This window comes from Lagopus muta, chromosome 15, assembly GCF_023343835.1.
Source record: "Lagopus muta isolate bLagMut1 chromosome 15, bLagMut1 primary, whole genome shotgun sequence".
Taxonomy (NCBI): Eukaryota; Metazoa; Chordata; class Aves; order Galliformes; family Phasianidae; genus Lagopus; species Lagopus muta.
This window is the reverse complement of record NC_064447.1, coordinates 249,892-263,242: the sequence shown is the minus strand read 5'-3', so window position 1 is coordinate 263,242 and position 13,351 is coordinate 249,892. Positions and strand designations below refer to the sequence as shown.

The window sequence follows — 13,351 nt, the reverse complement described above, 5'->3', positions numbered from 1 at the left end:
GTGCGCACGGTGGAGGCTGGGGCTCCGCCGACCGCGCCCGGCGCGGCGGGAGAGACGAGACGAGAGGAGAAGGGAGCCGAGCTGAGCCAAGCCACGGCGCGAGGGCGGAGAGCGCAGCCTGGAGGAGCTTCTGCTGGAAAGTAAAGTGGGTACTGAGAGCGAGCGAGTGGACTCGGGGGTGAGGCGGAGGGAGGGAGAGGCGGGAGGGCGGGCGTTGGGGCTGGGGCTGGGGCTGGTTCCGCCCAGTGCGGGGCAAGGCCGCCCCGGCCGCCAGGGGGCAGAGCGGCACCCGTGCCTGCAGCGCCCCTATGCGGTCCGGCGGCTCGGCAGGACAGGGCAGGGCCCGGCCCGGCCCCTTGTGGCGGCCGCAGCGCCGGCGGTGCTCGGGGCCCAGCTGGGAGGCTCGGGGCTTCTTGGTCCGGCTGGGCTGGGTTGGGCGGTCTCCCCGCTTCCTCCCGGTCTACGGCGCTCCGCCGTCCCCCGGTGTCGGCGCTGGAGGCTCGGGATGCTGGGCCCGGCCGCGCCCCGCCCATCGCTGCTCGCTCACCACAGCACGACGCGCCGCGTTCGTCCGGGAGCGGCCGAGGAGCCGCAGCAGCGCGAACTGCTGCCGGGAATCAGCTGCTGCACCGCGGTGCTGTGCTGTGCGGGAGGCGCTCGGAGCGGAGCCCCGGGCCGCCCGCTGTGCGCACCGAGCTGCTCGGCCCCGAGTGGGGCGATGGAAGAGCGCGTCCGTGATGGGCTTTGCGGCCCCGTCTTTGGGTGTTCATGAGCATCGTGCGGGGTGAGCAGGGGGAGCTGAGCTGTGCATTCTCTGCTGCGTGTGTTGCACTGCGTTAAAACCTCTTCTTCCCTTTGTGACTAACAGAGCTAAATGTGAGAAGGCATTTCTAAGTCTCTGAAATGATGAGTGGCAAGGCTGCACGATGCTAGGGGCGAGCTCACCGTGCCGTAGAGTTCACCTGAACTCTGCTGGCTTTGTAACAACTAATTAAGAGATATTTAAAGAAGCTTTTTTTCCTGTTTCCTTTTCCCACCGCCTCTCTGCAGTGTGGTCAGCGTTTGTATTCCTTCTGAGGCTGGCAGAGCGCACTCTGCCCATCCCATGCAAACCAGGTGATGTCTCAACAGCCTTAGAGAGAGGGAATGAAAGCTGTCATCAAAAGGGACGAGTTAAGGGTTTCCACTTTTGTTTATTCAAATAAAGAGAATGGCAAAGAATCCTCATTTTATGCAATTTTACTTGTTTGAAATTGCACTGGAAACCAGTGATAAAATCCAAGCCGTCACTCTTACTACTTAATTCCATTCTCGTTGTGTTCTGTTTCCTTTTTCTCACCAAAAGGCGACACCAACAGGCAGCCCCTTTGTAGGAGGGAGCTGAATGGACAGCCAGGTGCAGGCAGTGCTCCCAGAAGCAGCAGAAAGGCAGCACTCCCAGTGCAGCTGATGGGCAGCACAGGCACAGGGACTTCAGCTGTGTGAGAGGTGGTACTTGGTGTTTCAAACCACTTCAGCCTGCCAGCAGCAAGGTACTGGTGTTACAAATTAGACAACCACTCTAAAGCCGCCTTGCTTTCTTTCTGGTGTCATTACTAAGTAACTCGATTCAATTGCTCTGTCATCAAATTTGCTGAGATTTATGGTTGTAGCAAACTGCTTGGAAATGCTTGGAATCAAATTGGTCTTTGGTGGAATTTTATTGAAACGTGCAGGTTTGTATCGCTGGTGGAAATGAGGATGTAGTGTGAAACAGTGTGATCTTCCAGCTTAGTTCATTTTTCACCATGTGACAACAGAATACTTTAGCTGTGATGGAAGTCTTGTTATTGTTTGGTTTTGTCTGAATCTATAAAAGAAAAAGGTGTAAATGTTCCATTAAGAATGGAAAGCAGTGGAAATCAAACACAGTTTTTTGCCAGGTGCAGACTGCAGGCACATAGCTGTCACAGATCACCATGTCTCTGATTTGAGTAAGAGAGAACAGAATTACTTTTATGGAAGGTGAATTCTGGAATTCAGTGTGCAGCTGTCACAGAGCCTGGGCCCTCCTCTCCCTGACCCACCACAGTGTGCCAGAGAAATGTGCCCGAGGGCGAGTGTAGATTGCTGACTTCTTGTTGCTGTGGGTGGGTGTGAAACGAGCCTTATTGCTGTGTTAGTGGCAGGAGATGAGCTGCTTAGCTGAGTGCTATCATTTGGCTATGCACAGGTTTTTTGTATCTCTTTAAATGAATGTTAGCCAAGGAGTGCATTTAAAAATATGAGATATAGATTCTTGTTCAGGCTGAAGGTGATCATGTTTTATACCATAACGTTCATGCGTTATGCTTTTGAATTATGTCACTTCATTCCACGGTGAGCCCAGCAACTTGGCAGAGCAACCCTGCCAGTAGTGTAGGGCGTACTGCCACCGGGTAAAACGTTTAACACCTGAGAAGTTCAAACCTCCCTTGTCAGGAGATTCCATGCAGTGTTCTGTTCCCTGCCTTCTCCTTTGGGCAGATATGCTTTCAGCGTCATCATTAAGCGTCTGTGTTCCTAATGCATGCCTTAGTTAGATCTTAGTAAAAATCTGTTGTTTTGAAATATCCATTTTTCCCTATGAGCTTTCACCCTTTGTTGACTAAAGCCCTCCTTGCGCTTGCTGCTTGCAGATTTGATGCTTAAAGTGAGTAGCTAATGACTGACGTGGAAGGATGACATGAAACAGACGTATGGTGCGGCGGAGGAGCCGTGAAGCTGGGAGAGGGCTGCCCACACTGTGAATTTGCTGCTCGCCAATGAGTGTCCGTGCCACTTGGCCCCCATTCTAGCTCTGACACTGCACTCCTGGTGCCACCTCACAGTGCAGCTGACAGATTCCCTTCCTTCTTTTTGTGTGCACTTTTAATTTGAATGCTATGCAAACCTGCAAATAGCAAAAGAAGACGGGTGTTTAACTGGTTATTCAGGCCATTGAACTTCTGCACTGACTTTTTTGACCATCCAAAAAAATCAAAGGCATGTGTGTTTGTTTCTTGAAAGAGAAACATGCTTTTACCTTTTGTAGTCTAGAGGACTACTTGTTTTAATGAACACAACAAAAAAAACTGCATTTTCTTTGTGCAGTAGCTCCTGAAAGCTCAAGGCGCCTTTGCAGGTTTGGGAACAATGGGACACTTGGAGCGCTTGACCTGCCTGCTGTAACGGATTTGCAGGTAGATGAAAAGAAGGACACAGCCCCACAGCAGTCTGGGCTGCGCCTCATCATCCACCAGTCTCTTCCTGGAGGGCTTGCTGACTCACCTGCCCTGAAGCAGCCTGCACCCCACCACTTGTCACATTGCAGACCTACCTTCGACCTCTCCTTGTTTGCTCTGTTGGAGTAAACACCTGAGATTTGCTCAGCAAATGGCATAGCTCTGTACTCTGTGACAAAAGCACTTGTGGATAACATCTGTGGGCTGCATTCCACAGAGACACGAGTGGTGACCATCGTGAGATGCACGTTAGTGGGAAAGTGCTGCAACATCCACTTTGCTTTCCAGAGCTGCGAAATATAATCATGATGTAAATGCCAAGGATGTAAGCAGCATGATGAGTAATTAAGAGGACACAAAATCCTTCCTTATCCTCCTTTCTGTCCCACTCAGAGTCATTCTGCACACCCACAAAACTAATACAAGTAGTGTCAGCTGCAGAATTGCACTAATTCCTTACTTTCTTCCTTACACTTCTGTCAGTGTGGGTTCTGTTTGTAACAAAAAGAATGGATCTCTTCTTCACGTTTTAGGTTGAAAGTAATTTTTCTCCGTGGAATCACTCCCTGTTTGTATTCTGAGGTCAGAGTCTGACCCATGCTTTGAATTTTGTCCTGTCTGCTCTTGGCTCTGGAGGAGGAGGCACAGAGCTCCTCACACCTTCATGGATCTGTGCAGGAACTGTGCAAATCATTAACTAACGGCAGCTGCAGGAGGAGCTGGTTGCTGAGGGCGAGTGGAGGTCTGCTTTCCATGTTTATCACCCTGCATATGCAGGAAGGAGAGCAGTGCTGCAGCAGGGGCTGTGCAGCCCTGTGTCCCTTCCAGCACCAAGACATTGCAGAACAGAGAAGTAAATTCCAGGGGGAGGAGAGGAAGCGGACAGTGGCAGAAAAGAATGCTGCTCCTAAACTTCCAGACAAAATCTTAATGAACAGATTCTTTGTGTTGTTTAAGATCCAGAAGTGTTAATTGTGATTACAGCTCTGAGGTACAGGTCCTGAGCTGTGGCTGCAGGAACTTGATGCAATTGGAATATCTATTCAAAACTTAGTTTCCCCTGAAATTATTCCTCTTATTATTATTTATGGATTATGTGAAAACCTAGAAGGAAGCTCTCAAGAGCACACTCCCATTTATTAGCACTGGGGAGCTGCAAGTGTGAGCAGCTCCCAGAGAACGCCTGGGAACAGAAGCAGAGGGTGAGGCCGTGGTGTGGGACTCAGGCTGTGGGGCAGCCCTGTAACCAAGCTGCTGCTACTTGGAAAAGAACACAGCAGGAAGCAATGATTTCTAAGATACAAGTGCATGAGTGGTTTTGTGTATGATTGATTTTATTTCTTTCCCAGAATTGGAGCTGTAGAGTGAATAAAGTGAAGCTTTTGTTCCGAAGTGATTGACGAGTGGGGCTGCCTGTCTGTTCTATCACAGGTACTTGCTCCCTGGAAATACCCTATGTATTTACTAGAAATAATTTCTGCTGGCTAAGAGAAATCAATTTGTACGTGGAGGAAAATATCCGATTAGGTAAATATTTTAAAATATGGAAATACAAATGTTCTCTCAATAATCAGAGAAAGAATTTCATGTCTGTATTTAAGATCCTCTACAGAGGTTATGAAACAAGGAGCTTTCAGGTGATGGCAATGCTTACAGAACAGGCTGGGAGTGAAGTGTTGGGAAGTTTTAGCCAAAAGCACGGAGCACCAAATTGTGTCTTTAGGTCAGCACTGTGCCTCTACATTTGGTAAGGGCGGGTGCCCTGGTGGGATCGTCTCTCAGAGCTGCATGGCCTCATCCTGACCACTCTTTGCTTTCCCCAGTAACAGGAATTACTACAGACTACAGGGAGGTGAAACATCCAAGTTGCCAAACCTCTTGCAGTAACGTGGGGGCGTGTTTTAGGAATCAGATTCTGCAGTACACCAAGGTGATGGAAGGCCTTCTTTTCCCAGAGGACAGCGGTGACCCTGCTTCTAACTGCTGTGGTCTGATTTCAGGGTACATTCAGCAACTGGAGCTCCAAGTTGGCAAGTAGGTCCCAAGACAGCCCAGTCAGGTACTGTGCTCAGCATTCACTCCTCATCGCACTCACGCACTTACTTTGCAGTGCTGCTGCATTGTCCTTCAGGGACAGTAAAATACCTTTGACAATCCCTGAAGTCATTGTTTTGGTGAATATAATCCAGGTGGAAAGGGATCTATCTTAGTGGCACCGCTTACATGACAAAGTACTCATTTACACAGAATGAGAATGGGATTTAATTCTTCATTTCTGACACAGATTCTTGGCACACCTGGAGTGTGGAGAGCAGGTAGCCAGCTCTCCAAAAATTGGGGCGCTCGGGACTGTCCTAAACTCACTGTTTGTCTGCTTCCTGTGATGCTCAGATAACATTGCTTTCATCACCTCTTCATCACATCAGACTCTGCCTGAATCATTGCTATACGCTGCTGTAGCGCAGCAAACGAGCTGCTTTGCATCTGGCACCATGTACAGTTAATGAATATACCAATGTTATGGTATAGCAGTATACAATTAATGAATGAGATGGTATGGTGTAACAGAGAGCTTGGCTATGACATTATTACACCAAAGCGGGCAACAGACATGATAGGTACACTCACCCATATCCTGGGCTCGCATGGGAAACTCCAGTGGAGTGGATCTCCAGCAGAGATCCTTCCCTGCTGCTGGTCAGCTCTTCAATGGGTCTGGGAGAGGTGCAGCCAGGCTCCACCCCTTCCTGCAGCACAGCTGAATCGCCTTCACCTGTGCTCCTTGGCTGACTCAGTGCTGGCCTCAGGTGATCAATCAGAGTTCAGGCGGTGATTCAGCAGCCCCATCCACACCGATACTGGCATTCAGCAGTGCTGTAGTGCTGTCATCGTGTGGTTGACTCACAGATCTGAAGGCACTGGCGCAGACAGGGTCGGCGTTGTTACAACACAATGGGGACACCTCAGAGTTTCGGTGACTCGCCCAATGCCTGTTGCAAAATAGCAGTGAGGGAAAACATGGCCATTCCTGAGCTGGTGATTGGTTCAGCAAAGCACTGCAGCGAGCCCTTAACTTCAGGCAGGAGCTCAGGCTGCCTGCTCTGGGGCAGATTTAAGTCTCAGTACTGATATTTTGCTGGACTGGGTCTTCAGGTTTCAACAGCTAATTGCTTTTTACAGCTGTTTCAGTTCTTTCTTTAGGTGGTGGAAATACTCCTAAGCCAATTGAATTGTGTAGAAAAACAGAACGCGTGGTGATCTTTGACATACATCGGGGCTTTTGTGGTGTTGGTTTGTTTCAGATGGCAGCAGTCACACGACAAGAAGTGCTGGGCCTTTACCGCAAGGTATTCCGGATCGCCAAGAAATGGCAGTCAGCGTCGGGACAGGTGGAAGAAACTGCTGCAGAGAGGGAGTACATTATAAAAGAAGCCAGAACATTGTTCCGAAAAAACAAAGATGTAAGTGAGTGTCATTGCAGGTTTCAATTTCTGACTCCTTTTGTTGTGCTATGCACGCTCCTGGTGGCTGGATGCCAAGGTGTGAATATAAGAAATGGTTTCCCAAATTTCCTTCACCATAAATGCTGGTACAAACACATTCTAAGGTGCATTTGAGTTACAGCTTATTATTTCAGGGGTGACATTTAGTAAGAGAACTCAAACCCTCTGAGATCTCCATTAACTCTTGAGGAAGGCCAGCCACATCACCTCGATGAGCACTGCTCGTGCTGCTCGCTGTGCTGCTCGCTGTGCTGTTCGATGTGTTGATCCAACCACTGCCAGGAAGGACTCAGCCAATCTCCTGCCATCTCCAAAGGAAACAGAGTCCCAAACAATGAAAAATTGTGGTTGAAGGATGAGTGTTCAACAAAAAATGGACAGAGGAGTATTTATTGCCAAGACAGCTAATACGGCACTGCTTAATTAGCAAGGAAATTGTGTCTGATTTGATGGAGTACTGTTTGAAAAGTCATTATGTGCAAACACATGCTGCAAATTCAGTGCATACCAAGGAATGTTTTGTGAAAAGAAATAGCGGAACTGTAAAAAATATCTTCTCAACATTTTTTTTTCTAAAGTTACACCTTAGATGGACTCTAATATCGAAGCTTGTTATGCAGTAGCAAATCTGATAGCAAAAACATCACACCCACTGACTGATTGATGGTGAGTTTATTGAGCAATGGATGGAAAGCATGGCAGATACAATTTGTCCTGATTAAAACCCAGTTTTCTAACATTGGTTTGTCTCACCAGCCTGTAGCCAAGTGAAGTGAAGGAACAGGAACATCTATCAAAAGAAATTTGGAGGGCAGAGCTGCTAATTTCAAATTTTAACTTTTGGTGATAGATGAAGGTGCTGATGCTACAGCTATGGTTCAACTTGTTGTCATTTGAGGTATTATAACTAATGTCACTGAAGAAATGGCTGCTTTGGTGCCACTAAAAGACACAACTCAATCTCTTGATCTGTATGAAGCTGTACAAACTACATTGAAGTGATTTTCTTTAACCTTTGTCAATGTATCTGGTACAGCTAGTGATGAAACCTGGCAATGTTTGGTTAAAAAAACAAAAAAAGAAGGACTTAGACAATTGATAGCAGGACTGTTCTGAAAGCTGTGCCTTCTATTGGAGGCAGCACTGATTGTTGGTGGGATGGCAGCAGAGGTTGAACCTTCCCACCAGTATTCCATTACTTTTTATTTGCTGTGTGACGGATCTGACAGAATGGGGCAGTCTGACAAAATGGTGTCTGACATGGAAGTGTGGATGAAGGGGAGTGGTGGCACTGAACTCCACCTGGAAAAATGGCACCCACTGACATTCATCAATGCTTGTGAACAATGATAGAGATTTTTCTTTACCAAGTAGTGTTACTTTGTTCTTTGTAGCTGTTGTCATTTCCTTGAAAATAATTAGGAGGCATTCTGTCACGTGCCCTCTGCTACCATCTGTCACATGGCAACAAAGTGAAATAGGAGGCATTATTTTTGGAGCAGGCATTGTAGTGCAGTGCAGGACTAAATTCAGCTGATGTAAAAATCACAGTTAAGTGCAGATGAACACTACGTTTCTGACTTCAGTGTGAGTTTCAGGACAGAATGACACCCATGTGTCACCCTTCTCTTTCCCTTTCTGCCTTGCCTTGTGCTGAATGCAAGAGTGGGGCTTTTCATGGGGTAGCGGTAGTTTATGCACGCATTGTCTTTTGTACAGAGAAAACACCAAACTTGAGTAAAACCCTCTTCTACTCTCACAGTCCTGATAGCCTCTGGGTACTGCTGCTCTGTGCCACTGAGCCCAGAAGTACAGATGTGAAAAACTCTATCATCGTATCCTTGGAACTGCAAAGAGGAAGGGAAGAGGAAAAAAAGGCTTGAGTTTTGAAATGCTGATTTTTTGTACTTCGACAAAATATTAATTTTTAACTTACTGTTATCTTAGGTGGCAGATCCGAAGCTGATTAAGCAGTGCATAGAAGAATGTGAGGCAAGAATAGAAATTGGACTTCACTACAACATCCCCTACCCAAGACCTGTGAGTATGTCTGTTCACCACAGGTGCACCTCATTAGCTCCTACATGTCACTCAAATAATAAGCCCATACTACTGTCATCACGCCGCACATCCCACCTGTGCTCAGGTGCTCTGCTAAATCAGAGCCAGGTAAGCCAGGTGCATGCAGACATCTCTCCCACCTTGCTGTAAGTCAGCTTGTTTCCTCTCTAGGAGTCAAACCCTGCTGTTGTTGTGTGAGAAGAGCTCTGGGGACTGTCACTGTGTGAGCAGATTCACTGCTCAATGGATTGCAGAGAAAGATGGTAACAGAATTAAATCCATTTGTTCATCTTTCATGTAACGAGAGAGTAGAACAGAATAAAACTATTTAATTACATTAATTATATGTGTCATAGACCGAATCATCTTCATGGCCTGTGTTGCCTGTAACTATTCTCCTTGGCATAGATCAGGTCTTAGAAAGCACCTTCCTGCCTTGCTGCTTCTTCTCACCTGTCCCTAGAAAAAAACCTGCTCAAGATGAGGGAAATTAGTGAAGGTGCAGCAATGTCATCTGTTGCAGCAGGCAATATAGTTTCCTCAGCATCCAGCTGCTCCTGTCCGCATTACTACACGCTGCCTCCCATACTGCCCTCCCAAAGGCACTGCCTTTGTTCTTCTGCTGGTTAGTTTACATTTTCACATCAAGAGTTTACTTACCGAGGTGATTGTGGTCCAAATTAATTTGCATCTTATTGGATGCCTGCCTAAAATACCTTCACTTTTAGCATGTCTTGCACATACAGCTTGCTCTTTTTCTCCACTATGCAGAATAACAGCGAGCGTCTAACAAGCTGTGACCCTAGAAAGGAGCATCAGAACATATGCTTTGCATCCACTTCAAACCCTTAAGGGATAGTCCTGTATCAGTGCTCTCATATAAACTAAGCCATCAGTACCTTTATTTGCACCTAAAGCACTGTCTTAAAGGGTCAAGCTCCAGCATCAGTAGCATCTACTGCTGTCACTGACCTTTTTTCCGTCACCTGGGGGCATACAGCTGTGTGACTCCCACTGTACAAGGACTGTCAGGCAGAGGAGAAGCTGTTACCTGTTGCCCCTTTGGCTTCTGGAACCCATGACGCTGGCTGTGCATTTTTGTACAGTATATATGATGATGAATAAGAAGGCGGTATTTCAAGACACAGATGTGGCTTGCTGGCTAGGTATGAGGAAAGCATACTTCATTCAGACTTCTGCTCAGGAACTTCACAGGTTTTCTATGTCTTGCTGTTTTGGAATACTGCTTGCAGACATATTTCAGCAATGTTATTGTCACAATCTGATTTCAAATTGCAAAATCCAGAATTAACAAAACCTCAAATAGATAGGATTTTCTTAAACGCAATGTTTGAGGCCTCAGTCACACCACTGATCACTCCTCAGAGAGTTCTTTGCCTGGAAATCTAATAACCTGACTTCAAACAGCGTGGTTGCCCTCTCCAAAGAGTGAAGGAATTATTGAAAATTCAATGAAATAGTCTGTGTGTATGCTTTTTTTTTTTTTACTTTCTTTCTGGTTTTGTTTGTTTGTTTTTGTAACATCTCCTTTTGCACCTGACTGGTGGGATTTTCTTTTCCAGATCCATCTGCCTCCCATGGGTCTTACCCAGAAAAAAGGCCGTACGTTTCGACACCAGGAAAAGTTGAGGAAGATTTCTAAGCCATTATACCTGAAATCCCACGATGAAATTTCGTAACCCATCATTTCAGCTGTGATGACTGGGATTGTAGTGCAGGTGGTTTGTGTGTACAGCTGTGAATGAAGCTGTTCTGGTCACTTGCTCCCACATCGCCTGAGGCCTCTCCAGAAAGCCACGGATGTGATGCAGACAATGGCCAGGGCTGGGCTGGTATTTGCTACAGTTCAGCCACTGACTGATCAATAAAAGTGGCACTTGGCAAGGAATGAGGTGTGATACTTCAACATCAGGATGAATTACAACGGTTTTTCAAATCCTCTTAATCCATAGAAGGATTCTTCTGTTGTTTGAGGATTACATATGCTCAGTTATGATTCAGGGCAAGGGTCAGCAAAAAGAAACGTGCTGGTTTCATAGTACCTTTATGATGCAGTGTATTTTCTAAAGAGACAGTAGCAAAGGGATGAAAGGGATTTCTTTTTTTTGTAGATGGCTCAGCAATAGCCCAGCCTTAGTGTCAGCTCCTTTCCCCATCCTTTAGAGAGGAGGTGGACGTGAAATTCCATGTTTGGAATTTGCTACGGAGCAAAAAGCATAACACTGTGTTGGGTTCCTCTTGTTCTCATGTAAAAACTTTCCCCTCAGGGAATCGCCACTGGTGAAGCTTAAGCTAGTTGTGGAATCTCTGCATTTTCACGTGGTGAGCCTGCCAACAAAACTAGCACCTCAGCCTTCTCAGCAGATACTGCAGCGTCAGGTTTTAACCTAACATTGCAGACAGAATCACATCTTTAACAGTAAAAGAAACTTTTCAGTCTCCTACATTCAGAGAACACTGACCCTGGTGGTGCTCAAGGAACATTTGGATGTTGTGTTGAGGGATATGGTTTAGTGAGAGCTATTGGCGATAGGTGGATGGTTGGACTAGATAATCCTGCAGGTCTTTCCAACCTTGGTGTTCCATGAATGGAAGTGAGATGGCAGCTCTTTTTCCCTGGCCGCGATTACTTTGGCTCTGTTTGAGCCCTCTGCTTCCCTGATCTCCAGAGGCAAGTTGGCAAAGCCTTCCCTGCTTCAGACTGGTAGTAGTGATAAGGCCAAGTAGCCCACAGGAGCCACACTGTGCTGGGAGACATCATGAGCACAGCCCACAGCTGCTTGAAGGACGAGAGGCATGAGCTACGGCTGCTCCAACCAGAAGTTAGTGGTGGCAACAAAGCACATTTGCCCAATGCAGTGTGTATTATTTTCTATTAATGTAGGCAAAGCTCAATGAAATCTCGTTTTCTCAGCTCTCCAACTCCTCCTGAACTCTCCAAGTCCCAACAGAAAGAAGATGACAGCGATATTCTTGTCTACCTTAAAAATAGGTTTAAACTGATGACATATGGAACAGAATGATGGGTCCCCGCAGGGAATGTACTTAGAAGAATGAAAAATTATCATTTCAGGCAGGTGAGAAAGTGCAAGGGAACAGGGAGGAGAGCTGGACATTGTGACGGGCACTGCCCAGTGTTGGAGGCAGTGCAACAGCCCAGCCCAACTTCTGGCTGCCCTTCTGGCTCAGCCCACAGAGGTAAATGTTCCCAGATTATTATTTCCTGGGAATGCCTCATGGAAGAGGAACCCTGCACTGAACATGTAGAACTGTTGTTCTTTCTGTCCGTGTGGGCTCTGCCAATTCCTACTGCCAGGAAAACACAGAACAGAACTCCCTTCATTTAGGAAGAGGGAGATGATGGAAGTCAGAGACAGCAAGAAATAATATGATTATACACTGCTTCATCCTTCAGAAACACTGTTCTCCCGTCCTTAGTTCTGATATATCAGTGTAGGGAGATATTAGCTGAGCAAACCAAAATCACAGAATCATAGACTCACCAAGGCTGGAAATGGTGGAGAGAGAAGGATTTTGAATGGAAGCTTAGGCACGTTCTTTGTCATGAAATTATGGCTCGTATCTTTTTTTAACAATTCGTATGGCTAACAAAGTGTGACTCAGCAGGCAAATAAATGGTCGTGTAAACGAGCACTCTGAATTTTCTGTGTTATAGTCACAACTCTTTCCTGAGTGAGCATCCATCCCCAGAATTGCAGACTACTTACATCAAATCACAGTATGAGTTTAGTTCTGAGGGGAAGGAGAACCAGCCTCAAAAGTGCTGTGCTGGGGAGGTCAGAGGAGGCAGATTTCTCAGCCAGCACTTGTATTAACTTCCAAGGGCCATGCAAATACTGTGAAGAAATGTTCCTACACATTAATTTTAATTGCAGGAAGATGTCCTAAAATGCCTCCTAGTTCCTCAGAGTCTGTGATGCACTGGATTCCTGCACTTCTTCAACTCTCCCTTACTCTCCATCCAGTAAATTCTGCCTGTTCCCTGTGCATCACTCTACTTGGAGGGTCTGAAAGCAGTTTAGAATAACAACCCTCAGGTTCACTTGATGTTATTTCTGAAGGAAAGCTGAGCCAGCTGTCTGGACAACTGCAGGTGAACAGGTCGGCAGCACAGGTGTGGTTTGTGCATATGACATCTGGCCAGGAATATGTGAGTGTCTTCTTTCTGGAAATCCTCACTCCACCAAGAGAAAGGTTACAGATAGCCAAGGGCTTAGGAGACCAGCCTGAGCACTAACATTAGCAACGAAGCACATCAGTGCATCTGAGACGTGGCACCCGCTTACCTGGTGTGCCCAAGTTGCATTTCTAGGGGAGAAAAAACTCTCCTTACACTGTGGCAGTGATACAATCCGTTCCAAGGGAAGTGTCACAGCAGTGAGAAGGAATAAGTCATCTGATGTATCCTAGTGATGCATGTTTGCTGCTGTAACACACTTAGATCCTGTTTATGGCCCCACTGCCTATCTGTCAGAACTGATGCCAGTAACACTCATCTTTTAT

The 13,351-nt window shown here is 46.6% G+C and overlaps 1 protein-coding gene across 10 annotated transcripts; it reads left to right on the top strand.

The window, feature by feature from the left end:
- Positions 1–30: 30 nt before the first annotated feature.
- LYRM1 (LYR motif containing 1) lies at positions 31–12,478 on the top strand. Of its 10 annotated transcripts, none has more exons than XM_048962442.1 (7): positions 31–145; positions 4,592–4,673; positions 5,066–5,172; positions 5,243–5,276; positions 6,545–6,703; positions 8,693–8,785; positions 10,390–12,478. In XM_048962442.1, the coding sequence occupies exons 5-7, from the start codon at positions 6,545–6,547 to the stop codon at positions 10,504–10,506; spliced, it is 369 nt and encodes a 122-aa protein (XP_048818399.1). In that variant the 5' UTR covers positions 31–145; positions 4,592–4,673; positions 5,066–5,172; positions 5,243–5,276; the 3' UTR covers positions 10,507–12,478. The 10 variants fall into 10 exon arrangements, with proteins under 10 accessions (XP_048818399.1, XP_048818397.1, XP_048818404.1 ...); XM_048962440.1 differs by having other exon boundaries at positions 5,243–5,301; XM_048962447.1 differs by lacking the exon at positions 5,066–5,172.
- Positions 12,479–13,351: the final 873 nt, after the last annotated feature.

Coding starts and splice junctions, on each gene's coding strand:
- LYRM1 (XM_048962437.1), top strand. CDS start 309: ATGCGGTCCGGCGGCTCGGCAGGACAGGGCAGGGCCCGGCCCGGCCCC.